Source organism: Peromyscus eremicus, chromosome 16_21 (assembly GCF_949786415.1).
Source record: "Peromyscus eremicus chromosome 16_21, PerEre_H2_v1, whole genome shotgun sequence".
Taxonomy (NCBI): domain Eukaryota; kingdom Metazoa; phylum Chordata; class Mammalia; order Rodentia; family Cricetidae; genus Peromyscus; species Peromyscus eremicus.
This window is the reverse complement of record NC_081432.1, coordinates 64,591,334-64,619,019: the sequence shown is the minus strand read 5'-3', so window position 1 is coordinate 64,619,019 and position 27,686 is coordinate 64,591,334. Positions and strand designations below refer to the sequence as shown.

The window sequence follows — 27,686 nt, the reverse complement described above, 5'->3', positions numbered from 1 at the left end:
CTGGGAGCTACCTTGGCTGGAAGGAAGAATCTTTTCCTCTGAACAAGGAAATACTCCACACCACTTATACTAAAAGGGATGACATTTCCTAATTAGAAGCATATTTTAAATTAATAAAGGTGCTAAATTAATGAAGAGGGGATGATTGAAGACATTTCTATATTTTGGTGATGGAGATTTTTTTAAAATAAAGCAAAAGGATAGTGCCAGAAAAAAAAATGTTATTATAGTATTAACATGAAGTACTCTAAGATCAAGGCGACAAAAATGGAATTCAATAGACCATAATAATAATATTAAGCATATAGTTATATGGAGTTTCCCATTCTTGTTTTATTGAGCCCATCATTTCAAAAACATTTCATTAAATTTATTATAGTTGTAGCTCATTAGACAAGAAATCAGCTCATATAAACTACTTTCAGTATGAAGTGTTTGTGTGTTTGTACAATACAGTTGGTGGTGAATACTTTTTAAAATATCTGTAAAAGCAAAATAACTACTAAGACCTTTCTAGGTCCTAGCACTACAGTTTTGCTAGAGGATTTTAAACTTCTTGAATGTATGGATCACCCAAAGATAATATTCAATTCCCCAAACATCACATATATACATATATAGATAGATACATAAATGTATGGATTACCCAGAGATTAAATTCCCCACACATCATATAAGATTAAATTCCCCAAACATCAGAGAGATAGATGGATGGATGGATGGATGGACGGACGGACGGACGGACGGACGGACGGATGGATGAGTAGATCACCCAAATATTAGATTCCCCACACATCATATATATACACATAGATAGATAAATAGATACACATATCTTGCAGTGTACCCAGGTTCAATTCCCACCACCTGCATGATTGCTTACAACCATTTTTAACTCCAGTTCCAGGGAATCTGAGACCTTCATCTGACCTGACAGATACCAGGCATGCATGTGGTACACATGCAGGCAATACAGTCATACATACAAATAATTATTTTAAATAGATTGAAAAGAATATCTAAAATCAATTGAATACCAATTGAAATCAGAAGTGCATTTCTACGTATAAAGCTTAGATATATCACAGTGTAGACAGGCCTACTCTGCTGATGCCATTAGATGCACAGGGTTAGAGATTAATTTCCATGTGTCTCCTCTGTCCTAAGCATTTCATGTGTTGGATCCCTTCACCCTCAAGGAAACTGCTATACATGACCTTCCCTACAGATGAGAACTGTGGCATACAGAGACTGTGATTAATTCCATCTAAAAATACTTTTCTGCTCAGGATTGGGTATGAGGTCTTTGTACGTTATCAGATAGAGCGTGATGTGGTAGTGAATGCCTGTAATCCCCAAACCCAGGAAGCTAAGGCCAGAAGACTGAATTCAAGGCAGACCTGAGACACAGCCAGCCCCTGACTCAAAAAAGGAAAAAGGAAGGGAAGAAAGATCTCTTCTCAGACGCCCTCCCACACATCAGATATGAGAAGCAGCTAAGTGAAAAAGAGAATTTCTCTTAATTTTATGTGCCATACAGGATATATTTTTACAATATTTACAATCTGTGTCTGTAATGAAAAAAGAAGTTGGTTTCTTTTTTCTTCTAGTCTCATACTCCAATCAACAAAAAATGTCTGGAAACACCATCCTTTCTCCCCCAAACAAGCAGGCAAGCAGCTCTGCAGCAGGACATGCCAGCCCAGTGGAGCACCCTCCACCCCATGCACTCTGACACCACCTTCCTGCCTGGGGAAATGTCATATCCTTAGGGGCTCCTATCCCAAGATTGTCTCCAACCTCTTGCACAAGTCACTTACATGCTCCAGGTTGTTTTATCTGTGCTTGTGACCAATTTTCGTGTGTGTGTGTGTGTGTGTGTGTGTGTGTGTGTGTGTAAAATATTTCTTGGTTAATTAGATGAGCATCCTTTAAGACCGTCTATCTCTATTTGACAGTTTTAATAGTGTAGATTAAGACTTTTACCATACAAGCACTGTTCATGATTTCACAATGGGCAAAATATTTAGTGACTTATTACTTACTTTTCTCACAAATTACTCACTTACCTTTTCTCATTATTTGGTGCTGATTAGAAAATAAATTTGTTTAGTAATGTTGTTTAGGTTGATTTGGAATCTACTTTGGTCTTTAAAAACATTAACATCTCTTTTTACCCCATGGTAATCGTGTGTAGCATGCTTAAGGAGGCCAGAGATTGGAGTCAGGTGCCCTCCTCAGTCACTCTCTACCTTATTGTTTGAAACAGGGTTTCTTAATGAGCATATAGCTCACCAGTTTGACTAGAGTGGTTGGCCAGCAAGCTCCAGAGATCTGTGTCCATTGGTCACCAGCACTGGGTCGCAGATACATGTTGCTGCTGCCCCTGGAGTGAGTATACATTGGTGCTGGAGTCCAAAGTCGAGTCCTCATGCCAGAACAGTAGGCAATGCGCCAACTGAACCGTCTCCCCAGCCAGTGCCTTTGCTTCTTAAAATATATTACCCAACATGTTTATTCACATAATAATCTCATTAAAATATGACCCAATTTCCTTGTAGAAAATTTTAAAAAATCCCTTCTAATCCCACCATGTTTTTCAAAATAAAAATTACTTTAAAAAGTCACTTACTCTTTGCAATCTATTTTTCCAGTTAGTCATCTGTTACACGTCTGTGAATTGTCTTCCAACAAGAACATTTTTAAAGAACACAGGATTTATGTGTATATATGTGCTGTTGTTGGATGTTTGATTGATATTTTCAGTTGTTTTTAAATGCACCCTTGATTCCTTGGGATCACTTCCTAGGATTACATTAATAATATAAAACAACAAAAAGTTAACATTTAAAAAGTGTTGAGGATGCCAAGCCATGTGCAATGTATTTTATCTAGGAAATCTCATATAATTCCAGCCCCCAGTAATTATAGGACATACAAACTGTTATTACCATTTTATAGTTCGGCTCAAAGAGTTGCTGACTTAAAGTCCCAAAGATGGCATGTGGCTGGCCTCATATACTAATGCTATGGCGGTAGTTCATATTCCAGCTTCTTCTTCAGTACGACTGCTGAACTCCTCACATATCCATACCCCTAATGTAATGCAGTGTGAGATGTAGTCATTGTATTCCTTTTCTGTTTTTCCTGATGCCGTCTGCCTAGGCTGTTGCCATATGCTTCTGGCTTGGGTTTCATTCACACTGTGTGTGTGTGTGTGTGTGTGTGTGTGTGTGTGTGTGTGTGTGTGTGTGTGTGTACCACAGCTTCCTCAGAGCATCTGCAGCCTTCTTCCATCTCATCAAGACTTTCCGTTTCCTGTGCTTCTCACTTCTTGTTCACCCATCTGTTCAAGCAAGACTAGGCGCCTTTCTTGTCTTCCAGTTGCTATTCTTGGCTGATTCCTGCTCTGCTGTCAGTGTTGGCTTCCTTGTCTGCTTGTCTTGTGATCTAAGGACACTCTTAGAAGCTGAGCAGAGCTCCACCCCGGGGCCCTTCCTGCCTCACTTTGCCTCAGGACTGACAGACATCACTGCAGTGTGAATGATCTTCAGCACAGTTTGTTAGGGATGGTGGGTGCAGCACCCCACATGTCAGACCGCAGCTCCGAACACAGTCCTGGAAAGAAGATGGAAGAGAAAGCTTTCTGCTTATCTGTAGCTCCTGCTCCTCTCAGTATCCTGATCTGGCTTTGTTACTGGTTCCTTTGCTCACCTACCACTCACCTGCATGCACACTCACACACACACACACACACACACACACACACACACACACACACACTCATCGCCTTGTGACTGGGCCCTTGCTTCCTGAAACATACTTTTCCATCATTTCTTCAGAGTCCTTCTCTTTCAATGCCCTCCGAATTGTGTCATCCAGAAAACATGCTTTATTCGCCACATCTCCTATTAGACATCGTCTCCTCTCTCCTGGCCTGTGAGGACCCCTTCGGATCATCATCTGCTCATTTCTTGGCTTTAAGAACCTACAGAACAACATGTCTTCCTCTAAAATCATAGGCACCAGGGCCCACATCTCATCTGTTATTATGATATTTCCCACAAGGCTTAACACAATGAAAATGAATGTATTTATTAAACTAGTCAATAAATAAGTGAATAAATAATAAACTACAAATCTTATTCTGCTAAAATAAATATGAAATATCAAAAAGATATTGAATCATTTAATAAAACTAATATATGAAGGATGTACTTTATATAAACAACCAAGTTGTATAATATCTGACAAATTTAATGACCCCATAGAAATGCCTTTTCTCCTTTAAATAGAGTTTCACTATGTAGCCCAGGCTGACCCTGAACTCCCAGCAGTCTTCCTGCCTCAGCCTTCCAGGTGTTAGGATTTAAAATGTTCCACAATTCTAAAACATTTCTAAATGGTTTTGGAAGGAAATAATTTAGTAAGAAACTAGAAGCTAAGACTCTTCATATAGTTGGTAAATCTCTGTTAAAGGGAGCTGAAATGTTTGTTGGGGAGGCCATAGAACATAAGAGTGAGTATGTACTCAAGGAAGAGGTTCCATTTCTGGCAGATAGAGGTGTAAAGAACAAGAAATTAAAGAATTTGTCCAAAGTTACTCAGCTAGTAACTGGCAATAATGGGTTTTGAACCCAGGAATATCTGCTCCAGGAGTCCATCATGACCCCACCGTACTCCTTCCTAGAACATTCATGCCAGGGTAAACACAATAACCATGTCTTTTCAGGGCCGTTAAATAGTTTTCATTCAACCTCAGGGTGATTAGGCAAGCATTCGTTTTTATTCCAGAAGGCCAGTTTAGTGAAAGCAAGTGACTGGAGCTGTCATTGTGGAGAGTATTGTTTGTTGGAAGGAGTGCACAGCACGAGACACTAAGATGGAGATTTAAAGTAGGTTCTGACAGTTTTAGAATTGTAATTATATAATATGATGAAGAATAAATGGCAACCACCCTTTGTTTCCACGTGATCCCATTTCTATTTATAAAACCCTGAGTGATAGCTGAAGAGTTTCAGAGTTTTTTTCAGATTCAGCAGCCTCAATAGGGATGGCAAACTGCATTTCAAACTGCCAAATATAAGGTTCTTGGCCCTTTGCATCTGCTCAACCAGGGCCCTCTTTGATCTCAGTATGCTTTCCTTGAAAAGAAGGTTTGAATGAATGAAGGAATGAACCCTTTTCCACAGTGTTTGTGTGGAGACAGATTCTGTCTGTATTGAGATTCAGTTGTGTTCTAGGCATGAAAATGAAAACTTGGAAATTTGTAGTTTCTTACTCTTCTAAATTTGGCAGCCACGTACGCTGGGCAGGCCCACACAGGTGCAAACCCTGGACTGCCCATGGTCTCTATCACATAGTGGCAGTGCCTAGCATGACTGAGCAGCAGGCTGTAGAGGAAGAGGTCCTTTGAGCTGCAGACACTTCTCCAGCTGGCCAGTGCCTCCATCCAGAAGACCACCCCTCCCTCCTTAAAATGTATCCTCTGAAGTTCTTCCCTCCAGACTTTGCAAAAGCAAGCCTACCAAGTAGAATAAAATGCTGTGTCTACTGAGGACAAAAGTTCCCAGGGGCTTTTGTGTTTTAACTGATGTGGTTGCTACTCTCAATTAAACTATTGCCTAGAGTACACAGATGGTTTTACACCAGGAAGCTTCTCTTTTCTGGTGCTTTCTGTATACCCTGGGCTATCAGCACCCCAGCTGCTGGCCACAACCAAACTCTAGCTGTGGTCCAGATCTAGATTCTGGTTGGGTTTGTGTCTATAACTGAAAGATGACTCAATGGAGGTACATGAGGCTGGGCCAAGATTCCCAGGTAATGTGTCGTTTCATGAGATGACTTGTGCACTCTGCCGCATGGTGCATTTGCATGATCCAGCTCATTGCCAGTTGGTAAGTGCCTTGCAAGCAAAGTTGGAGTTTCCATCCTCCAGATGACTGAGTTTCCACCAGAGCTGGAGAGGGAAATGTTTGAAGGCCATATGACTTATCAATGACAAGACAGGAATAGATTCTTGGTGTCATATGTGAGTTTCTCTCTTAACCACTCTCCCACATTCAGCCATCTATCACTACATAAGGAACAGACCCAAGATACAGTACCACAGGGCTCTCTTTTGTCTTTGGTGTGTGGTTAGGAACTTAGACAGTGCTCACGAGACTGTGCTTTGCTGCATGTACTATTAACTGAGTCTGTCGCTTGCCTGGCTACAGCAGTGATGGACTAAAAGATATCAGAAAGTCATTTTAACATGTCCAGAGTCTTACATTTTCTCTCGTGGCCTTTACTCCTCCATGACTCTTTCTTGAATGTTCTAGCCTGAATAACCACCATGAACCTCCTTTTAGGGAAGGCAAAATTTGCCAGGCTTCTTAAACTTGCCCCAACTTGACATAGTTTGACTTCCTGCAGTCTCCATATCAAGGCTAGTGTGGCCAGTATAGATGCAAGAGGTGGAGAGGGATTCTTGCAAGCTAATAAGTGAGGCCATGTGTACATTCAGAGAGAAGGGTTATGTGTGGTGCCGTCTCCACAGACTGACTATAGCTGTCACAGACCAAGAAACACAGCATCCTTCTTTAAGGTCCCTAGTGATCTTACAGAACAGGAAGGTTCAGGCCTGTGGGAAGAGACAGAAAGGGAGAGAAAAGAGGCCTGAGACAGCCCATTGTTTTCACCTTGATGCCCACTTGGAATTGGATAGGTAACTCCTCCTAGCCTCTGCTGGCATCCTTTGGTTGAGCTCCTGGCGCCATCTGCCCTTGTTGGAGGGCAGGAGGAGCTGTCGAACTTCGTAGGATACATAATGGACATGGGAAGTGCTTGTATAATCCTACAGTAGACATGTCACCGTTCACTTTTTGACACTGCTATGTCTGGCTTTGTGTCAAACATTTCAGTGCATGTTCCTAAGACCTCTTGAGGTTGCAGTTCAAATCAGTGCTTTTCAGTGCTTTTATATGTGTCTTCCAAGTGCAGTACAGGAGTACACCTACAGGAGACCTTTTCAACTATGGATTCCCACCCTACCAGTCAAACTATAATTACTCTCTTTAAAAAAGAAAAGAAATGCCTCAGTAGGTTTCTCTTCCCTTTTTGTTAGTGGCACAGAGGAATTTTATAGAAGAGGAAAAGCATCTAAGACTGGAAGATCCGTTTTCACCTGTGCCAGCCCTGGCAACACCCTTTCTTCTCTGTTCTAGCTGTCTTGGCTAAAAGAGCCCAAAGTATAAGGATTATTCCCTTTCTCTGAGAAAAACACCCAGAATCTTAGAAATTTCTCGAGGAAATTTTTTACATGTTTAATTTTTCCTTAAAAAGAAACTTTATCTTTGTGTTCTCGTTAAGTTGTTTGTTCAGTTTAATGACTTAATCCAGAGTACCCTTCTCTAGAAATAAATAAAATACCCCAGCTCCGTATCGAGAGAGGAAATGTATGAATAGCTACTTACCAGCTGCTGGGAAAGCTTGCATTTTAAGAGATTATCACTGTCTACACAATGATGAGATCTCTGGTACAAACAGAGGCCTTTGTTTTTTCTAGTGTGTGTGAAGAAAAATAGAATTGCCTGGGAAGTATAGGCTAGTGAAGCCTAGTTTCCCTTTTTACTTTGTATTGTTCCATATTTTTAAAGATATTAGTTGGCCAACACAAAATGAACTCTGTGTTTTTTATTGTTGTAGGCTTTCTGTTTTTGCATGTTTTGTTTACGGATAGCCAAAACTAGAATTCAATTAAGAATGTGTGGTTTGGGGGCATGGCGTGAGACTTGTCTCTGTTTTACTGTTTCTATTAGTGATGGTAGGAGTGGGCTTGTTGTTTTTTTGTTTTTTTTTTCCTTTAGTTTATCTATAGATGGAGGCTGGATGTGGTGGCACATGCCTTGAATCCTCAAACCTAGGAAGGAGAAGCAGGTGGTGTTAAGGCCAATCTGGTCTTCATAGAGAGTTCCTTGCTATCTAGGGCTACAAAGTAAGACCATGTTTCAAAACAACAACAAAAACTTAGGATCACATGAAGTACTTTGCAATTTTTTTTAATCTTTATCTCTTTTGTTTTAGGAAGAAGAATTGGAAGCCCAGATTTCCTTCCTACAAGGACAGTTGAATGACCTAGATGCCATGTGCAAGTACTGTGCTAAGGTCATGGACATGCACCTTGGTGAGTGAACTACGTTAGCCTTTGAAATAATGATCAGTGACATTGATCACTGATCAGTGACAGTGGCACTACTGTGTGCTAGGCACATAGTAAGCTCTTGTTGCATGAATCTTCTCATTTACTTCTCACAAAAAGCCCTGTGGTAGAAGTATTGTCACTACCCACATTGCACTGTTGAAGAAAGAGGCACATAAAGTAAAATGTCCCCAGAGTTCATCACAAATAAGCAGAGTAGGAATTCAAATTGGAGGAAGACAAATGTGTCTTTCACCTCCTGACTGCCACAGTGCCTTCGTAGGTATCTGCATCCCTCAAACCAATAGGTTGAGCTTCTGAAATCAATCAGCTACATTGCTGAGGCCACCAGTTTACAGTCACTCAGGCAGTGCTTAACTTTTTTTTTTTTTTTTTTTTTTTTTTTTTTGGTTTTTCGAGACAGGGTTTCTCTGTGTAGCTTTGCGCCTTTACTGGAACTCACTTGGTAGTCCAGGCTGGCCTCGAACTCACAGAGATCCGCCTGGCTCTGCCTCCCGAGTGCTGGGATTAAAGGCGTGCGCCACCACTGCCCGGCGGCAGTGCTTAACTTGATGATGCTTTCTGTAGTTTGACCTGAAAACTAGAAATGTCCTAATTAAAGTTCTGATTACATATGAGTCATAAATGTGCCATATCAGGAGGTGTTCTGGTATCACTCGGTTTGTAAAGGTCCTAGGATTAATACTCAACTTGGTCTGCTGAGGCATTTTGTATGACTGCAATAATTATGTGCTACTTGTGCCGAAGCCTCTGTTGTGGATATTGTTACTTGTTCTCAGCCCGTTTGTAGTGTGCTGCTCTAGGGTCACGTGGCAAATTGTCAGCACCACCAGGTATTAGAAGAAGTCAGGATACACTTGGGCATGTGCACACACACACACATGCGCGCGCGCGCGCGCACACACACACACACACACACACACACACACACACACACACATCTCTGAGGGAAACCAGAGGGTGTTTAACAAGGCCTCCTCCCACCAGCAGTTCCCTTGAGTATAACCCATCCTTGGAGTCTGCGCTGGAGATAAACTCTCCACCTTCAGACCCCATGAAGCAGTCTCTGAAGCCTGTGAGGTTGAGAGTCTATTACAAGTGACCAAAGTAGCTGTCACTTAGATTAGCCTAAACCATGATGAGTAATAACATCTGTCCACTGTCTTAAGATGTGGAAAGATACCGGTGTAAGTGACTGGCTTGAATTCATTGCCTCATGAAGCAACTGGCCAGGCCTTGGCCTACTCTAAACCTCATTTCTCTTTTCAAGCCTCTGTTGGGGAAAAGGTAATGAAGAAGAAGCAATGGGAAAAGATCCTGGTAGATGGTCCACAGAGAGCCTGAAGCCTGTCCCACCCAAAACAGCAGCCCAGTAGTGTCTGGCTCCTCTTTATTATTTTAAAAGTGCATATGAGACTAGATTTATAGGACTCTTGGATTGTCTTAACATGATCATACTCAAAAATGCATCATGAAGAAGCAGTGGGGATGAGAGGCTCTGTGGGTAAAGCATTTGCTCTGCAAGGCCAGTAACCTCAGTTTGGATCCCCAGACCCCACATTAAAAGAAAATGTTGTATGTTAACAGAAGAGTACCCATAGTCCCAAGGGTACTCCCATGGAGAAATGGAGGACAGAGATGTAGTAATCACAAGAAGCCTGTGGGCCAGCTGGCCTGTCAAAAGCAGCTGGGAAGAGACTCCATCTCACACAAGGTAGAAAGGCAAGGACATACTAGAGCGTTGTCCTTGACCTTCACATGCACATACACACACATAAATAATATCCACATTTGCATATTACACATATGCACAAAAATAAAAAGCACTTATGAGATAGTTTATATACAAATAATGTGTTAGATGATTAATTTTTGTTATTTAAATATAATTTAATTTTAAAGTGTCACTGTATGTGTATTTTCTGTTTCTTAGCTACTTTTGTCAGTGATCTTTTTATTATTTGGGTTTTGAGCAAAGAAATGCTTAGGAGAAAGATTTACCAAAACTTGAAAAAAAAAAAGATTTTTCTAATAAGTTTCCCAGTTGTCTGCTGCACACAGCAGCTTGTGAAGCAGCTTTACTGAAGCTGCAAGATGTCCAAGCAGCCTCTGCTCTGATCCTGGTCTGACAGTTGGTGCTAACAGAGGATTCCTCAAGGCAGAGGAGAGGACAACAGCTTCATTAAAATGGAAAGGACGGCTTACACCAGCTGTGAATGTCCAGTGAGCAGCAAGAGTAGATTGGTTTTGTGTGCACATTTCACTATCAGACAGAACCCCTTCATGTAGCTCGCGACTTACTTCCCCATTCCAATAGCAAGGTTGCATTTTCAAAGTGGGGTTGAAGCATGCTGGGAAGAACTGCCTTCCCCAGGGCCATGGATGCCTTTCAGCATTGATGCAAAGTGACACTGCCTGCTTCTGGTGGAAGTCATTCTTCAACTGAAGAAAGATACCTACTATGCAAGTGTTATTTTAATTCCTCTAGTATTCTTTCATATGATGGATTTTTTAATTTCTAATTAAAAAGAAGATCACAATTGGGATGACTGAAATGTCTATTAGTAAGAGATTGACTGTGTTACAGCAATGCAGTCTATGAAGATTAAAATACTTTTTCTTTATTAACGTGGATTAAGTTCAAAGAGCAGGTGACAGGATGTATTTGGTATGATAACAACCGTTCTCAGAGTTGCTTGGCTGAAAGGAAGATTATAAAGGGACTTTCCAAGGAACCTAATCTATGTGCCTGAAAATGTGTGGACAGCTTAAGTGCGGGCTGGACTTGGAGGGCAGCCCATACACAGAGCAGGCAAGAGGCACTGGGGAGAGGTAGGGTGGTACCTGAGAATCAAGAACCTGCTCCAGGCTCTGCTAGTAGCCCTGCCTGCCTGGGAGTGTCCTCAGTGCAATAAGACAAGAATATCAGTCTTGCCAGTTTGTTGCCAAAATTTATTTTTAAACTGTATCATGGGACTTGACTCAAATAGGATATTCAGCAGAGATCATTTCCTATTTGCCTTGTGTGGCTCAGGAAGCGCAGGCTCATAACACTTAGTTTTGGCTTCTCCAGGACCCCACAACTTATTAGTTAAAGATCTGGGACCAGTATTATACTCTGAACACACACTGATTTATCAAAAGTTGCTCAGAATTTGATATGTTGACCCTAACATTAGGTTGTGAACAAGAATAACTTAATCACAACTTGGTGCCTGGGTACTTTCTGACATGGGGCCTGCTAAGCCTTGGCTCTACATAGAGTGAAGGCTGCCAAGGCTGCTGTGAGTACCATCTGAGAGCACTGCTACACCAGTTGTTTCTCAGTATTCTTTTTATTTAATTTTTTCTTCATTTTACATACCAACCAGAGTTCCCCCTCCTTCCCCTTCTCCTGCTCCCCCTCCCCCCAGTCCCACCCCCACCATCCACTTCTCATAGGGGGTAAGGCCTGCCTTGGGTAGTCAACACAGGCTGGGATACCAATATGGGGCAGTGCCAAGCCCCTCCCCTCTGCATCAAGGCTGAGCAAGGCATCCTACCATAGGGAATGGGCTTCTAAGAAGCCAGTTCATGTACCAGGGATAAGTCCTGGTCCCACTGCCAGGGGCTGCAAAACAGATCAAGCTACACAACTGTCACCCAAATTCAGGGGGCCTAGTTCAGTCCCATTCAGGCTCCACAGCTGTCAGTCCAAAGTCTGTGAGCTCCCACTAGCTCGGGTCACCTGTCTCTGTGATTTTTCCTATCATGGTCTTGACCCCCAGCCCTTGCTCCTCCTATAATCCCTCCTCCCTTTCTTCAACTGAACTCCAGGAGCTCGGCCAAGTGCTTGGCTGTGGGTCTCTGCATTTGCTTCCACCAGTTACTGGATGTGGGTTCTATGGTGACAATTAGGATAGTCACCAATCTGATTACAAGGGAAGGCTATTTCAGGCACCCTCTCCACCGTTGCCAGGAGTCTTGGCTGGGATCATCCTTGTGGGTTCCTGGGGACTTCCCTAGTACCAGGTTTTTCCCTAACCCCATAATTGCTCCCTCTATCAAGATATCTCTTTCATTGCTCTCCCTCTCCATCCCTCCCCCAATTTGGCCATCTTGATCCCTCATGTTTCCACACCCCCTCCCCTCCCCTCAATTTCCCTCCAGTGTACCCAGGAGATCTTAACCATTTCCCCTTCCTGGAGCGATCCATGTGTCTCTCTTAGGGTCTTCCTCTTTATGTAACTTCCCTATGGTTGTGGGTTGTAGCCTGGTTACCCTTTCCTTTATATCTAATATCCACTTATGAGTAAGTACATACCATGTTTGTCTTTCTGGGTCTGGGTTACCTCACTAGGGATGATTTTTTCTAGTTCCATCCATTTGCCTACAAATTTCATGATGTCATTGTTTTTTAACACTGAGTAATTTTTCATTGTGTAAATGTACCACATTTTCTTTATCCATTTTTCAGTTGAAGGGCATCTAGGTTGTTTCCATGTTCTGGCTGTTACAAATAATGCTGTAATGAACATAGTTGAGCAAGTGTCCTTATAGTGTGGTTGAGCATCCCTTGGGTATATGCCCAAGAGTGCTGTACTGCTGGGTCTTGAGGTTGATTGATTCCCAATTTTCTGAGAAACCAGCATACTGATTTCCAAAGTGGCTGTACAAGTTTGCGTTCCCACCAACAGTGGAGGAGTGTTCCTCTTGCTCCACATCCTGTCCAACATAGGCTGCTGTAGTGTTTTTGATCTTAGCCATTCTGACAAGTGTAAAATGGAATCTCAGAGTCATTTTGATTTGTATTTCCCTGATGAGTAAGGATGTTGAGCAATTCCTTAAATGTCTTTCGGCCATTTGAGATTCTTCTGTTGAGAATTCTCTGTTTAGATCTGTGCCCCATTTTTTAATTGGATTATTTGGTATCTTCATGTCTAGTTTCTTGAGTTCTTTATATATTTTGGATTCTAGCCCTCTGTCAGATATGGGGTTGGTAAAGATCTTTTCCCATTCTGTAGGCTGTCATTTTGTCTTGTTGACCATATCCTTTGCCTTACAGAAGCGTCTTGGTTTCAGGAGGTTCCATTTATTAATTGTTGCTCTCAGTATCTATGCTACTGGTGTTATACTTAGGAAGTGGTCTCCTGTGCCAATGCATTCAGGGCTACTTCCCACTTTGTCTTCTCTCAGGTTCAATGTAACTGGATTTATGTTGAGGTCTTTGATTTATTTGAACTTGAGTTTTGTGCATGACGATAGATGTGGATCTATTTGCAGTCTTCTACATGTTGACATCCAGTTATGCCAGCACAATTTGTTGAAGATGCTTTCTTTTTTCCATTGTACAATTTTGACTTCTTTGTCAAAAATCAGGTGTTCATAGGTGTGTGGATTAATGTCAGGGCCTTCAATTCTATTGATCCACGTGTCTGTTTCTGTGCCAGTACCAAGCTGTTTTTATTACTATAGCTCTGTAGTAGAGCTTGAAGTCAGGGATCATGATGCCACTGGAAGTTGCTTTATTGTAAGGGACTGTTTTAGATATCCTGGGTTTTTTGTTTTCCCATATGAAGTTGAAGATCTATGAAGAATTGTGTTGTGATTTTGATGGGGATTGTATTGAATCTTTAGATTGCTTTTGGTAAGATTGCCATTTTTATTATGTTAGTTCTACCTTTCCATGAGAATGGGAGATCTTTCCATTTTCTGATAACTTCTTCAATTTCTTTCTTCAAAGACTTAAAGTTCTTATCATACAGATCTTTCACTTGTTTGGCTAGAGTTTCCCTGAGATATTTTATGTTATTTGTGGCTATTTTAAAGGGTGATGTTTCCCTGATTTCTTTCTCAGCTCGTTTATCATTTGTATATAGGAGGGCTACTGATTTTTTTTGAGTTAATCTTGTATGCCACCAAATTACTGAAGGTGTTTATCAGCTGTAGAATTTTGGGGGTCATTTATGTATACTATCATATCATATACAAATATCAAAAGTTTGACTTCTTCCTTTCCAGTTTCTATCCCCTTGATTTCCTTCAGTTGTCCCATTGCTCTAGCTAGAACTTCAAGTACTATATTGAATAGATATGGAGAGAGTGCACAACCTTGTCTTGATCCTGATTTTAGTGGAATCACTTTTAGTTTCTCTCCATTTAGTTTGATGTTGACTGTTGGCTTGCTGTATATTGCCTTTACTATGTTTAGGTGTGTTCCTTGTATCTCTGATCTCTCCAAGACTTTTATCATGAAGGGGTGTTGGATTTTGTCAAGGGCTTTTTCAGCATCTAATGAGATGATCATGTGGTTTTTCTCTTTCAGTTTGTTTATGTGGTGTATTACATTGACAGATTTTCATATGTTGAACCATCCCTGCATCTCTGGTATGAAGCCTACTTGATCATGATGGATGATTTTTTTATGTGTTCTTGGATTCAGTTTGCCAGTGTTTTATTGAGTATTTTTGCATCAATGTTCATTAGAGAGATTGGTCTATAATTCTCTTTCTTAGTTGCGTCTTTGTGTGGTTTGGGTATCAAGGTAATTGTAGCCTCATAAGAGTTTGGCCATGTTCCTTCTATTTCTATTGTGTGGAATAATTTGAGGAGTGTTGGTATTAGCTTTTCTTTGAAATTCTGGTAGAATTCTGCACTGAAACTATCTGGCCCTGGGCTTTTTTTGGTTGGGAGACTTGATGACTGCTTCTATTTCTTAGAAGTTATAGATCTATTTAAATTGTTTATGTGTTCTTGACTTAATTTGTGTGTGTGGTACCTATTCAGGAAATTGTTTATTTCTTTCACGTTTTCCAATTTTGTGGAGTACAGGTTTTTCAAAGTATGACCTACTGATCCTCTGGATTTCCTCAGTGTCTCTTATTATGTCCCCCTTTTGATTTCTGATTTTGTTAATCTGGATATTCTCTCACTGACTTTTGGTTCGTTTGAATAAGGATTTGTCTATCTTGTTGATTTTATCAAAGAACCATCTCTTTGTTTCATTGATTCTTTGTATTGTTCTCTTTGTTTCTGTTTTGTTGATTTCAGTCTTCAATTTGATTATTTCCTGTCATCTACTCGTCCTGGGTGAGTTTGCTTCTTTTTGTTCTAGAGCTTTCAGGTGTGCTGTTGAGTCACTAGTGTGAGATTTCTCCACGTTCTTTTTGTATACTTAGTGCCATGAACTTTCCTCTTAGCACTGCTTCATGGTGTCCCATAAGTTTGGTTTATGTTGTGCATTCATTTTCATTGAATTCTAGGAATCTTTAATTTCTTTCTTTATTTCTTCCTTGACCCAGTGATGACTCAGTTGAGCGTCCATTTCCATGAGTTCATAGGCTTTCTGCAATTTGTGTTGTTGAATTCCAACTTTAAGCCATGGTGATCCAATAAGATACAGGGGCTATTCCAATTTTTTTTTTTGTATCTGTTGAGGTTTGCTATTCCGTGAGGTACTGAGAAGAGGGTATATTCTTTTGTGTTTGGGTGAAATGGTTTATAGATGTCTATTAGGTCCATTTGACTTATAACATCTGTTAGTTCCCTTATTTCTCAGTTAAGTTTCTGTCTGGCAGACCTGTTCAGTGGTGAGAGTGGGGTTTTGAAGTCTCCCACTATTAGTGTGTAGGGTTTGGTGTGTGATTTAAAGTTTTAGTAATGGTTTGGGGTTTTGTTTGTTTGTTTGTTTGTTTTACAAATGGAGGTGCCCTTGTATTGGGGGCATATTATGTTCAAAATTGAGACTTCATCTTGATGGATTTTTCCTGTGATGAATATGAAACCTCCTCCTCCATCTCTTTTGATTAATTTTAGTTTGAAGTCTATTTTGTTAAACATTAGGATAGCTACACCAGCTTGCTTCTTTAGATACATTTGATTGGAAAATCTTTTCCCAACCCTTTACTCTGAGATAATGCCTGTCTTTGAAGTTGAGATGTGTTTCTTGTATACAGCAGCAGGATGTTAGCCTGTGTCTTTTTATAGGCCATTGATATTAAGAGATATTAATGACCTGTTATTGTTAATTCTTATTATTTTTGGTTTTGTTAGTGGTGGTGGTAGTGTGTGTGTGTTTCCCTTCTTTAGGAGTTGCTGGTGTTGTTATCTATTGCCTGTGTTTTCATGGGTGGAGCTAACTTCCTTGGATTGTGGATATGTATTTATTTAAATCTGGTTTTGTCATGGAATATCTTGTTTTCTCCGTTTATGGTGATTGAAAGCTTTGTTGAATGCAGTAGTCTAGGCTGGCATCTGTGGTTTCTTAGTGTCTGAAGATTGTCTATCCAGGACCTTCTGGTTTCAGAGTTTCCGTTGAGAAATCGTGTGTAATTCTGATACATCTGCCTTTATATGTTACTTGGCCTTCTTCCTTTGCTGCTTCTAATATTCTAATATTCTTTCATTATTCTGTATGTTTAGTGTTGATTATTATATTATTATTATATTCCATTTTCTTGGAATACTTTTTTTCATCTTTTTACCCTAAGGTGGTATAGGTGTAGGTCATAAGATGTATTTCATAAGCAAAACAAAAAAATCATATTTTCTGGTCCAAGCAATTAATCTGTTTCTGTTTCTTGATGGGTTAAAATGATTCACATTAGGCCGGGCGGTGGTGGCGCACGCCTTTAATCCCAGCACTCGGGAGGCAGAGCCAGGCGGATCTCTGTGAGTTCGAGGCCAGCCTGGACTACCAAGTGAGTTCCAGGAAAGGCGCAAAGCTACACAGAGAAACCCTGTCTCGAAAAACCAAAAAAAAAAAAAAAGGAAAAAAAAAAATGATTCACATTAAGTTTTTAAAAATGTGTATTAATTTTCTTTTGTTTTTGTAGTTTTCAGTTAGACCTCTTTTGTAAAGATGTATTTATTTTTACTTTATGTATGAGTGTTTTGCTTGTATCCATGTCTCTGCACCATATGTGTGTGTGGTACCTACAGAGGGCAGAAGAAGATGTCCGGCCCCCAGGGACGGGAGTTACCAGTTATGAGCTGCCATGTGGGTACTAGCAATTGAATCCAGGTCCTCTGCAAGAGCAGCCATCTCCACATTAAGCCATCTCTCCAGCCCCGACTAGACCTCTCTTGATTTAGTATTCCAGAATTACTTGTTCCTTGTGTATGTTTAACCTTCTTTTCAGACATATGTATTCATTCTAGTAGCTTGTGTAGAGGTAGGTTAGTGGTCATAAATTCCTCAAATCGTTTTTTATCATACAAAATTTCCTTTCTCCTTCTGTTGTGGCTGACTGATTGTTTTACTAGGCATAATGTTCTGTTTTAGAATCTGTGGTCTTTCATAATTTGTAAAACTTAAGTCCTTTCTCTTCTGGTTTTCAATGTCTCCGATGAAAAATCTGCTATGATTCTGATGGACCTGCCTTTGATTGTGAGATGATCTTAATCTCTTGCTGTTTTCAATATCCTTTCTCTGTTTTGTGCATCAGTGTTTGGACTATTACATGACACAGGGAGTTTCTGGCCCTGTGTCATGGTTTGGTTTTCTGTAAGCCTCTTGGAGCTTGACAGACACCTCTGCTTAGATTAGGGAAGCTTTCTGTTGGTCTTGTTGGCCTGGACCACTTCTCCTTCTGCCATAACTGTTCATCGTGGATGTGGCCTTTTTATATGAAGTTCCACAGTTCCTGCATCTTTTCTTCTTGTTGGTTTGTTTGTTTGTTGCTGTTGTTGGCCTCTGTTTTGTTTTGACATTTTTTTTGACTGAATGAGCCAATTCCTCTGCCCTTAAGACTGGATAGCCTTGCCGGGTGGTGGTGGCGCACACCTTTAGTCCCAGCACTCGGGAGGCAGAGGCAGGCGGATCTTTGTGAGTTCAAGGCCAGCCTGGTCTCCAAATCGAGTTCCAGGAAAGACGCAAAGCTACACAGAGAAACCCTGTCTTGAAAAACCAAAAAAAAAAAAAAAAAAAAAGACTGGATAGCCTCTGTCCCACTTGATCCAGTCTATTGGTGAGGCTTCCTTCTGATTTTTGTTTTGTTTGCTTGATTTTTTCATTTCTGAATTTTTCAAGTTTTATTTCATTTTGGCTTGTCTTCAGAGATTCTCTTTCTTTATTATATTCTACTTTCATATCTTATATTGTTTTCATTATTTCATTAAACGTTTATGTTTTCGTGGTCTTCATTCAAGCATTAATTCATATTCTCTTTGAGTTCTTGGATCATGTTTATTATTGCTATTCCAAATTCATTGTCTTATGCATCCTCAAAGTTGCTTTTCTCAGGGGACATTACTATGAGAATACTAATTTTGGGGATAGTCTTGCTTTGGTTATTCATTATTATATATTTAAGATGGCACCTAGGCATCTGGAGCTAGGTCATCAGTTCTATTTCTTAGTATGGAAAACTTACCTGTATTTTGTTGAGTGTATTTCCTATTGCCCTAATTTGTCAGGTTGACCAGCTGTATGGGGCTTTAGATTAACTCTCTGGGCAAAGCAGTGTTGATGTTTGAGTGCAGTCTCAGCATGAGCTAAGTTATGTCTCTAAGCCCAGAAGACCTTCCATAAATCCATAAGATTCTCACAGCCAGTCTTCAGAAGTCCAGAGGGAATGCTCAGAACTTCCCCTCAGACAGGGGGTGCTGGTAAGTTGGCAGTGCAAGTCTAGGATCCCTGCCTGAAGAAGAAAGGCAGAGAGGTGGTAGAAGATGTTGTTGGTTGTTTTTTGTTTGTTTGTTTGTTTGTTTGTTTTAATTCTTTTACTCTTTGGCTCTTTGAAGGCCTGCCACCCAGCTCCCAAATAAATACACATGGAGTCTTATTATTATGGCCTTAGCTTGGCTTGTTTCTAGCCAGCTTTTCTTAACTTATCCCAGCCACCTTTTGCCTCTAGGCTTTTGTCTTTTTCTATTTCTGTATACCTTTCTTTACTTCTTACTCTGTGTAGGCCGCCCCTCAAGTCCTCCTCTCCTTCTCCTTCTTTCGCTCCTAGATCTGGCTTCCCAGATTTCTCTTCCTATTTATTCTCTCTGCCTGTCAGCCCCACCTATCCTTTCTCCTGCCTTGCTGTTGGCCATTCAGCTCTTTATTAAACTAATCAAGTGTTTTAGGCAGGCAAAGTAACACAGCTTCACAGAGTTAAACAAATGCAACATAAAAGAATGCAACACATCTTTGCATAATTAAACAAATATTCCACTGTAGCATGAATCTTAAAAGTTCTTATTAATAAAATCAAACCCGGGGCCAGTTATTGGGGTAAAATTCTGGATGGTCAGAGAGACAGAACAAGCCACAGCTAACCTCACCTGGCCAACTCCTCAGCTGGTCTTGTTTCCTCAGACTGGAAGCCTCTGTGTCCTCATATCCAAATGAATCTCAGCTAAACTGTGTTGCTCCAAAGCCTGAAAGCTTAACCAGCCAAATGCTTCTAATTTCTGGTCCTCACACCTTATATACCTTTCTGCTTTCTACCACCACTCCCTGGGATTAAAGGCTTGATGAGTCACCATGCCTGTCTATATCCTTGAACACATGGATTTCTGCCTCTGGAATGCTAGGATTAAAGGTGTGTGCTACCACTGCCTATCCTTTATGTTTAATATTGTGGCTGCTCTGTCTCTGACCCCAGATAAGTTTATTAGCATGCACAATATTTGGGGGAATACAAAACCACATTCCACAACATAAATAAATGTAACACATCTTTAATTAATACTCTACAACCAGAAGACACACAGGACACATGTTCCTCTGGCAACACACTGGGGTTAATGAAGTTTCAGGTACACGTCTTGTGAACCTTTCTGGAAAAGGGTGGTACTCAGGTCTTGGGAATAGGTGGAGTTGGGAGTATGAATCTATTGTCTAGCTAGAAAAGAAGCCAAGTGTGGGCAGCCGGGCAGTGGCTTGAGTTCATTTGGTAAAAGGAGTCTAGATTCCCTGCCTAGAGATGGGGAGGGATAAGGTCACTGAGCCGGGGTGGATGGAATTGTCAGTATGAGTTAGGCCTTCCTACCTGAAAAGGGGTGCCAGAAAGAGCTTTAAAAGGCAGGCATGAAACATGTGTCGCTAGGGCAGGTCATGAGGGTGAGTGGAATGCTGCTGTGGGGTCTAGTGCCTCTTCCTAGAGAAGGTGAGTCCACAGGTTGCAGGGATGAGTGGAATAGTGGCATGGACCTAGTGTCTGCCTACAGAAGAGGCCAAGTATGGACAGCATGGATGTATGAAATAGAGGGCAGGATGGGGTTGGTGCTGGGAGTCTGGACTGCTTGCCTAGGAATGGTAGCTAAGGGCTTTTAGTGTGGGGTAAATAGGGTTAGTGGTGTGAGGGGGGTGCCAGAAAGGGCACAAGAAGGGAGGCACACATGGGCCATGTGTTCCTCGGGCAGGTCTCAAGGGAAGAATATAATGTTTCAAGAATTATAAGTTGGGTATCTTCTAAGGCCATGGTAGTCAGAGAAGTTAAAAGGCATAAAGATTATGGAACTTATTTAAAGTGAGCCTCAAAACTGGTCTACCTAGCAGCATCTTGTATGAAATGTGTTTTAATTGTATCTTCTCCCCCCAACCAGCACAATACCGTACATCGCACTGCAATATGTCAGCAGGTGCTGAGTATCAGTGATGATCAACACTGTTTTGGCTGGTCCCTTAGGTCAGATCTGAAGGAAAGACCTATGGTCCTTAGGTCCCTAGACAACAAAAACATTCTCCTTTAAAGACACTAGGTTAAAACAAGTTGGCTCCACAGGCCTTGGCATCTAAGGTCTTGATGCCATGAATTTGCCCTTCAATACATCATTGAATTGGCAGCATGATTTATTCTTACAAATCACCAGAGACAACCTATTTATTAATTTTAGTCATTCAGGAGGACCTGATCTTTAGAAGGAAACAGGCTAAGGGCCATTGAGCTGTGAGGTGGTGAAGAAAGCCCAAGGAAGAACTTTTCCTCATAGAAATGGGACAAGGGCCAAAACACCAGTCAGTGAGAGGCTCCCCAGTGTCTCATCGGAGTTGAGCAGTACCTGTGATTTCAGCACATGAAGGAAGTGCAGCGGGAGCCTGCATGTAGGCTATGCTTGCTGGACACAGTGCTGTGCTGCCTGCCACCAGCTGCAGTCTGCAGAGCACCCTTAGTGGGAGATCTCTAAAGCTGTGTGGCAACATGTAAGTTGTACACAGAGCGTTTGTTATAAAATGTCATTTTTCTATTTTCAGTAAATATTCAAGATGTGGTATTACAAGAGAATTTGGAAAAAGAAGATCAAATTCTGGTTTCCTTGGCAGGGTTAAAGCAGGTATGTTCATGACTGTGATACCACGTGTGTGTTCCACAGGCCAGCATTGTGCCTACTCTGGGGTGATTACCTTACAGTATATAGGACCATAAAGAGCCATTCACTGATATCAGCCCAGGTAGAGTTCCTTCTGAGTCTGTGCCTCCTCATGCTCCTTACTCCTGGGGACTCTGTTTCACTGGCTTGTAGCCCAAATGGTTTTCCATTTCCCCATCAGCTGCCCCTACTTCCTCTTCCTACAAGACCCGTTGCGTTTGCACCTTACCTCAACGTAAGGTTTGGTCATTTATTTACAAATACGTGGATGCTGTTAGAAGCACAGATGATAGTCATTACTTTCAATGGGCCTCAAGAGCCCAATTCACCTGCCCCTGGCAGGGCTAAGCAAGATGCAGTGTCAATGAAAAGGAGCACGTTACTATCTGAACAGGCGGCAGGAGTGGAACCGCTTCCTGGCTGTGCAGCTGCACAGATGGCACTTCCTACTGCATAATCAGCACAGTGGGTACCTGAGCATAGTCATATCTTCACCAGCCATTACTAAGTCCATAACTTTGAAACGGTGGGTTTTTCACCAATGGTTCATTTCTTACAGTGGGATGTTAACATTCATACTACAATATTCTCCACTTCATCCATGGGGTATATCCCAAGACCCTTCCCTAAATGCTTAAAATCACAGGTTTTACTGCATTGTCTATGTACTATATTTTTCCCTACACATCACTGACCTAAACTAAGGTTTAGCAATTAGACATGGTGAGGGATTACAAGAGCATCTAAGAAGAGAGTGACTGTAACAACATAATGTATATAATAAGGGTTGTGTGTGTCCTCTCTCAAACTCACTTCCTGGGCTCTCTTCTCTTACAAAGATGTCAAATGGTGCAGTCGTCCCTGATGAAGGAAGGTGGGAGAATGGGGTACTGTTGTATAAGACTTGGTACTGTGTGGAAGTACTGTGATGCAGCACAGTTGATCTGATGAGCAGGGCAGCAGAGTCCATGGCATGGGCAGTCTGGACGAAGGGTTGATTCCCATTAACTCCTCTGCAAGGTGTCTTGCTCGAGAAGGCAAGAGATTTCAGCATACTACTCAGGCTAGCACACAGCTTAAAGCTTAGGACCTATTCTTTCTACAAGTTCAGTGACTTCTAGAAAGGAATCACAGTAGGAAAAACAGGTCAATGACTAGTTTACTTCAAATGTATTTGATGCTACCCAGCACTTAGCTACAAACTCCTTCATCTTTTTGTTATTTTCCTCTCCTTTGAAAATAGATCAAAGACATTCTGAAAGGTTCCCTGCGCTTCAACCAGAGCCAGCTGGAGGCTGAGGAGAATGAGCAGATTACCATTGCCGATGACCACTATTGCTCCAGTGGCCAGGACCAGAGCAACCCAGTTCCCGGGGCCACCAAGCAGGTACAGCAGTCTTGATGAATGCTGATGACAGTGAGCTCTCATGGAATTAAAGGAAGTTCTTCAAAGTTCGGAAGGACAGTCCTATCAAAGAGAGCTCGTGTGGGGTGCTCCCTGTCAGTGGCTGCCCACAGTCAAGGTTTTTGTTGCTATTGTTTGGGCTTTTTTAACCTTTGATTAAGCACGATGTCCGTCCTTGGGACACAATATAAAATTGTTTATAGAAACTGACCCTCACTCTTCTTAGAGGACAGAGCATCTGAGTTAACACACCCACTGTGACCCCTTGTGTTTCGTGACTATATAAATCAAATCACATATTTAGGTCTGGAAGACCTAAAGCAATAGCATTTAGCGCCTTAAGCTTCGTAAGCTTGATTACACTGTCTGTCCCATTGAAAGAAATCAATCTCTTTTCCCTGAAACTTACCATATGTGGGGGTTTGGGATTAACTAAAATTTGAGAATCCAAGTAGAATGGAAAGCAGCCATGCCCAGGAATTCTCACGGCTGTTTCTAGGTTTTTAGAAGCTAGCTGACAAATTGCCAGCACTTGTCTGGGTTAAGGCTTTTGTCCTGGAGATGTTCTAAAGCTTGTTCCTGTGTCTTTGGACTCCTGTGCTTGGAGACTTTGTAGCTTTCCAGCCAAGAAATGTAAAGCCTTCTAGGTGTTTTTATCTGAACCCCATTGACAGGCTTGCAGTTAGTATATTATTATCTACATATTGTGGCAGACTTTTAATTCTCCTCAAGTCTTTGCCCAGGATTATTGGTGAAATTATTAGGGCCACTCCACGTAGTTAAAAGGAAGATTTATTTAGTGGGTAACTTACAAATGAAGGGATAGGTAGGTCGCGGGGTCTGGGGAAGGTATATCGCAGTCCAGCGGTGTTCTCTGGAGCTCTGCTCGGTCAGCCTCCACCGTCTAGGGTCAGGAACAGAGAGAGCGCTGGCCCATCCAGATCTCGGGTCTCCAGGCGCCTCCCTTGGCCCCGCCTTGTAGGCGTGACAGTTGCCAAAGCTTCAATGGAGGTTAGAACTTCCAGATCAAAGCTGGAATGGCTACCCACTACACAGGATCTCTCTAAAAATGGTCCTGGAAATTTTAGAGCCCTGTGGAAGCACTGTCTTCAAGTGCTGTTTTGTTGTGTCTATCTGCTCATTTAAATCAACAATTCCCAGTACCCAGGATCCAGCAGGATGCAGAAAGAAAGTGTCCTTTAAATCCAGAACTATGGAGTACTTTCTGTCCCAGGAAAGTTGATAGGGATTAGGAACTGCAGATGCTTTGCACAGCTTCTTCTGTTGCTCAAGAGCCCTGTGCAAAACTTTCCTCCCCACCGGGTTTCTTAAGTGCCAGAGAGCCTCAAGGTGCTCCTAACCCTGCCTGAGAAGCTGGTCAGGCACAGGCTGCATTCTCTGATGGACGGGGTGCCTTGTTAGCAGTCAGCACAGAATGCATTTTCCTCCTTAGCTGCGTCCGAGATCAACCCAGGCTCCTCGTGGTTATCTGGTTTGCACTAAAAGGAGCCCCATGGCCTTGTCTTCATCTTCTGCAAGAAGCAGCTGATAGGAGGCAGGCTTGTTCTCTGTCAGCCCTTTAAGGCCCTCCACTGCCTCGCAGTGGAGGAGCAGGTGCAGACCCTGTGTCTGCATGCAGTGCATGTGGAGGTAAAGTGACCCCTACCGCATACTGGATCATCTTGGCAAGATTATAGCTTTACTAGCTAACTTTGTTATTTCTAGACAGGGTCTCAATATGTAGACCAAGCTACTTTCCAAGTGCTAGGATTAAAAGTGTGAGCCAACACACCCAGCTAACCCCAAACTTTTACATGTATTCATAGATATTAGTGTCTGTCAGCTAAAAACAATAAAAATCCACTTAAATGTTGTAAAGGGGGAAATAATTGTAGACTAAATAAGTGCTATGTGTTTTTCATCTGAACTTTGCTTTTCGTGATTTTCCGATTTATTTTTCTTGGTTTACTATTTATTGCTGGAACCCACCAGTTACCAACATTGCTCCAGGAGACCCGCACATGTGCACCAAGATTAGCTAGCTGTGAGACGGTAAAATCACTCCAGATGTGGGAGCTCACATCAAAAGCCAGCTTTCTGGGTCTGCCCAGCCGTCTCACCATGCTGTACCCACAGAGTAGGAGATGCAGCCTCCTGCATCCCGCATCCTGTCTCGTAGATGTGAGATTCAAGCTCACAGTGGTTCACACAAGGCTCCTCCCAGGGTGGCATCCGTGGCTTGGTGCTGGCTCCTGGGCCTGGCCTCCTGCAGTGCGGACACCGCCTTTCCTTGCAGCTTTTCAAACAGGAACTTGACTTCTATCTCTTGGGAAGCAAGTGTTTGGTTTCAGAGGGCTCGCAAGGCAGTACTGGCTCCCTACCACTACCATGTGTCAGAGCGTCAGGGCCGTGGGACAACCAGACCAACCATCGTCTTTCCAAATGGGGTCCAGGGTGAGATGGCCACCTGGCCGAGATGGCCACCCTGCTCACAGGCCTCTGTGCAGTGGCCATTCCCGCTCTCTCACCATCCTCTCCACTCGTTTTACTCCACAGGCCTCTTCAGAGCTGCCAGGGTGTACAGGTGGAGGAACCTCAGATGACTTCATTCTGGTTTCCAGAGAAGATGAGGGGCGCAGTGCCAGGGGGGCCTTCGCAGGCCAGTCCCAGCCTCTTCTCCCCCTCAGAAGCACATCTGGGAAGAGCAGAGTCCCAGCCTGCTCCCCACTGGTGTTCTCAGACCCGTTGATGGGCCCAGCCTCAGCTTCCTCCAGCAACCCCAGCTCCAGCCCTGATGACGACAGCAGCAAGGACTCTGGCTTCACCATCGTGAGCCCCTTGGACATCTGAACACAGGGACCCCACTAGGGGAGACCCTGCTGAACCAGTGTTTCTTTCCCGGCATGCATTTGGCATTGGCACAACCCTTTGGAACCCTTTAGAAAGAGGTTTCCTCTTTCAATGCGCTGTGTTCACCAAAAGTGCAGATAGACCTTTCCAGGCCCTTCGGACCCTGTGACCCTTGCTCTGAGTTAGGGCTAGCTCCGTGCCCACTGTCAGACCAGACCACAGCCGAGCCAGCTGTCTTCCAGGCCCTCCTCCCCAACAGCTGTCAGTTACACTTAGAAGGAAGGGCTGCTTTCAAGACTCCCTTTTATCAAAGCTTCAGCCACGGGAAAATTGTTGACACTGTGGAAATCTGGCAGGCAGCCTCACTCCTGCCTTCAGAAGCCCAACCACAGACTCACGGCAGCAGAACAGAGAGAGTGGTTCCCCCGACCTGGGTACGTTTCCCGGCCCTGGGTTGATAAACTTCAGCCACCTCTGTTCCTCTCTGAGAAACTGCATTTCACCTTCTAGACTCTCCATAGCCAGGAAGCAAGGTGGCTGTAAGCTCCAGTGGCCTGTTCAGTGAACACAAAGAAAAACCACATTCACACCACCAGAGCCAGACCCCCACTTGGAATTAGATTTGGAGTCCCTTCTATGGGAGCAGGCTTACTAAAGAACATTCCAGGTGCCAGAAGGATGCAGGGCTCCTACTCACCCCTTTCCACTCTGGGCACTTGGATGTAAACTGCATCCAGGCACCACTGCTAGGATGGGTCTTCCTGCCCCAGGCCCCTGCCTGCTGGCATAGGTGTGACACCTCCTCCTCAGTTGGCAGAGTGCAGAGCTGTATCAGACACAACACACCTTTCCTGCAATGAGAAGGGCTTTCTGTGCCCAAGCAGGTGTTCTGGGGACAGTGGGGAATGTTGGCAGATGCAGCCTGTTCTCTCTGCCTTCTGTCCCTGTCCTTCGAGGGCAGCAGAGCCTCTGGGCATTGACCCTCCCCTTCCTTGCACTGTCTTTCTCTGCAGACATGTATGCTAATGTCGGGGTTTTATTTCTCCCCCCATGCTCGAGTCATCTATGAGGATTTCTCCTTAGCTGTGCTAGATAGCAGGGCTCATGACTCACATGGTAGCAAGGCTCAGCCAGTGCCTGGTGAGCTATGCCCCTGACCTCTGCCTAGTCCTCTCAGCACTCTGAGGAGGACTAGATCCATGTCCATAAAGATCCTCTGTAAGAACCAGGACCACCACATGATGGACATCCATCCCCTGAGGGTACCCTTAGACCTAAGATAGGAATATTGACTCACCCCTCCAGCCCTGGGACAGTACTGGCCATGTCTGTCCTAGCTAGGGCACTGTCCCCAACATTCCTTTGCTTTGAGAATAAGGGTCATAGCTGAGTATTACTAGCTATTCATGGGGCCAAGGTGACAGGCTGATTCCTTGCCATTTGAATGGGCATTTCATAGTCCCTAACCTACCTGCCATGCCTGTGCCCCCTCCCCTAATCCTCTGCTTGTGTGGGTGCCACATGAGAGCTCCTGGGTTCACACTGAGATGTTTCTGTGGTCTCCAGTCAGTCCACTCTCCGCTTGGAAGAAACAGGAATGGAGAGTGCGGTCTTTTCTAAGTGACTCCGTTCTTCCTGGTTGAACATTGCGTCCTCTCTATTACCTGCATTGCTGGTGCAGAATGCATTCCTTCCCTGTGATTTTATCAGGTACTTCTGTCGAATTGCACATTTTAAAATCCTGGATATATAGAACCTTTTTCTTTAACCACGTGGTAATCATCAGTTCTAATCGCTCATGTTTTGATTATAAGCAGCTAAATACAGTTTTATATATACGCCAAGCTTAGATTAAGCCCTGTTGTCATCTAGTTTTTTATACATGTCTCTGTGTTTCATGCAGTCCTCTCTGATCAGATTAGAATTATGAGTTCAAACATACTGTGG

General features: G+C 42.7%; 1 protein-coding gene across 4 annotated transcripts in view; it reads left to right on the top strand.

The window, feature by feature from the left end:
• The window catches only part of Tbc1d5 (TBC1 domain family member 5), a 454,960-nt gene extending 427,976 nt beyond the window's left edge, over positions 1 to 26,984 (top strand). For all 4 annotated transcript variants that reach the window (XM_059244171.1, XM_059244170.1, XM_059244173.1 and 1 more), the window contains 4 exons: positions 8,068 to 8,167; positions 21,369 to 21,448; positions 22,728 to 22,871; positions 25,446 to 26,984. In XM_059244171.1, coding sequence (XP_059100154.1) covers positions 8,068 to 8,167; positions 21,369 to 21,448; positions 22,728 to 22,871; positions 25,446 to 25,739 — 618 coding nt within the window. In that variant the 3' untranslated portion in view covers positions 25,740 to 26,984. The remainder of the gene's footprint in view (positions 1 to 8,067; positions 8,168 to 21,368; positions 21,449 to 22,727; positions 22,872 to 25,445) is intronic.
• Positions 26,985 to 27,686: the final 702 nt, after the last annotated feature.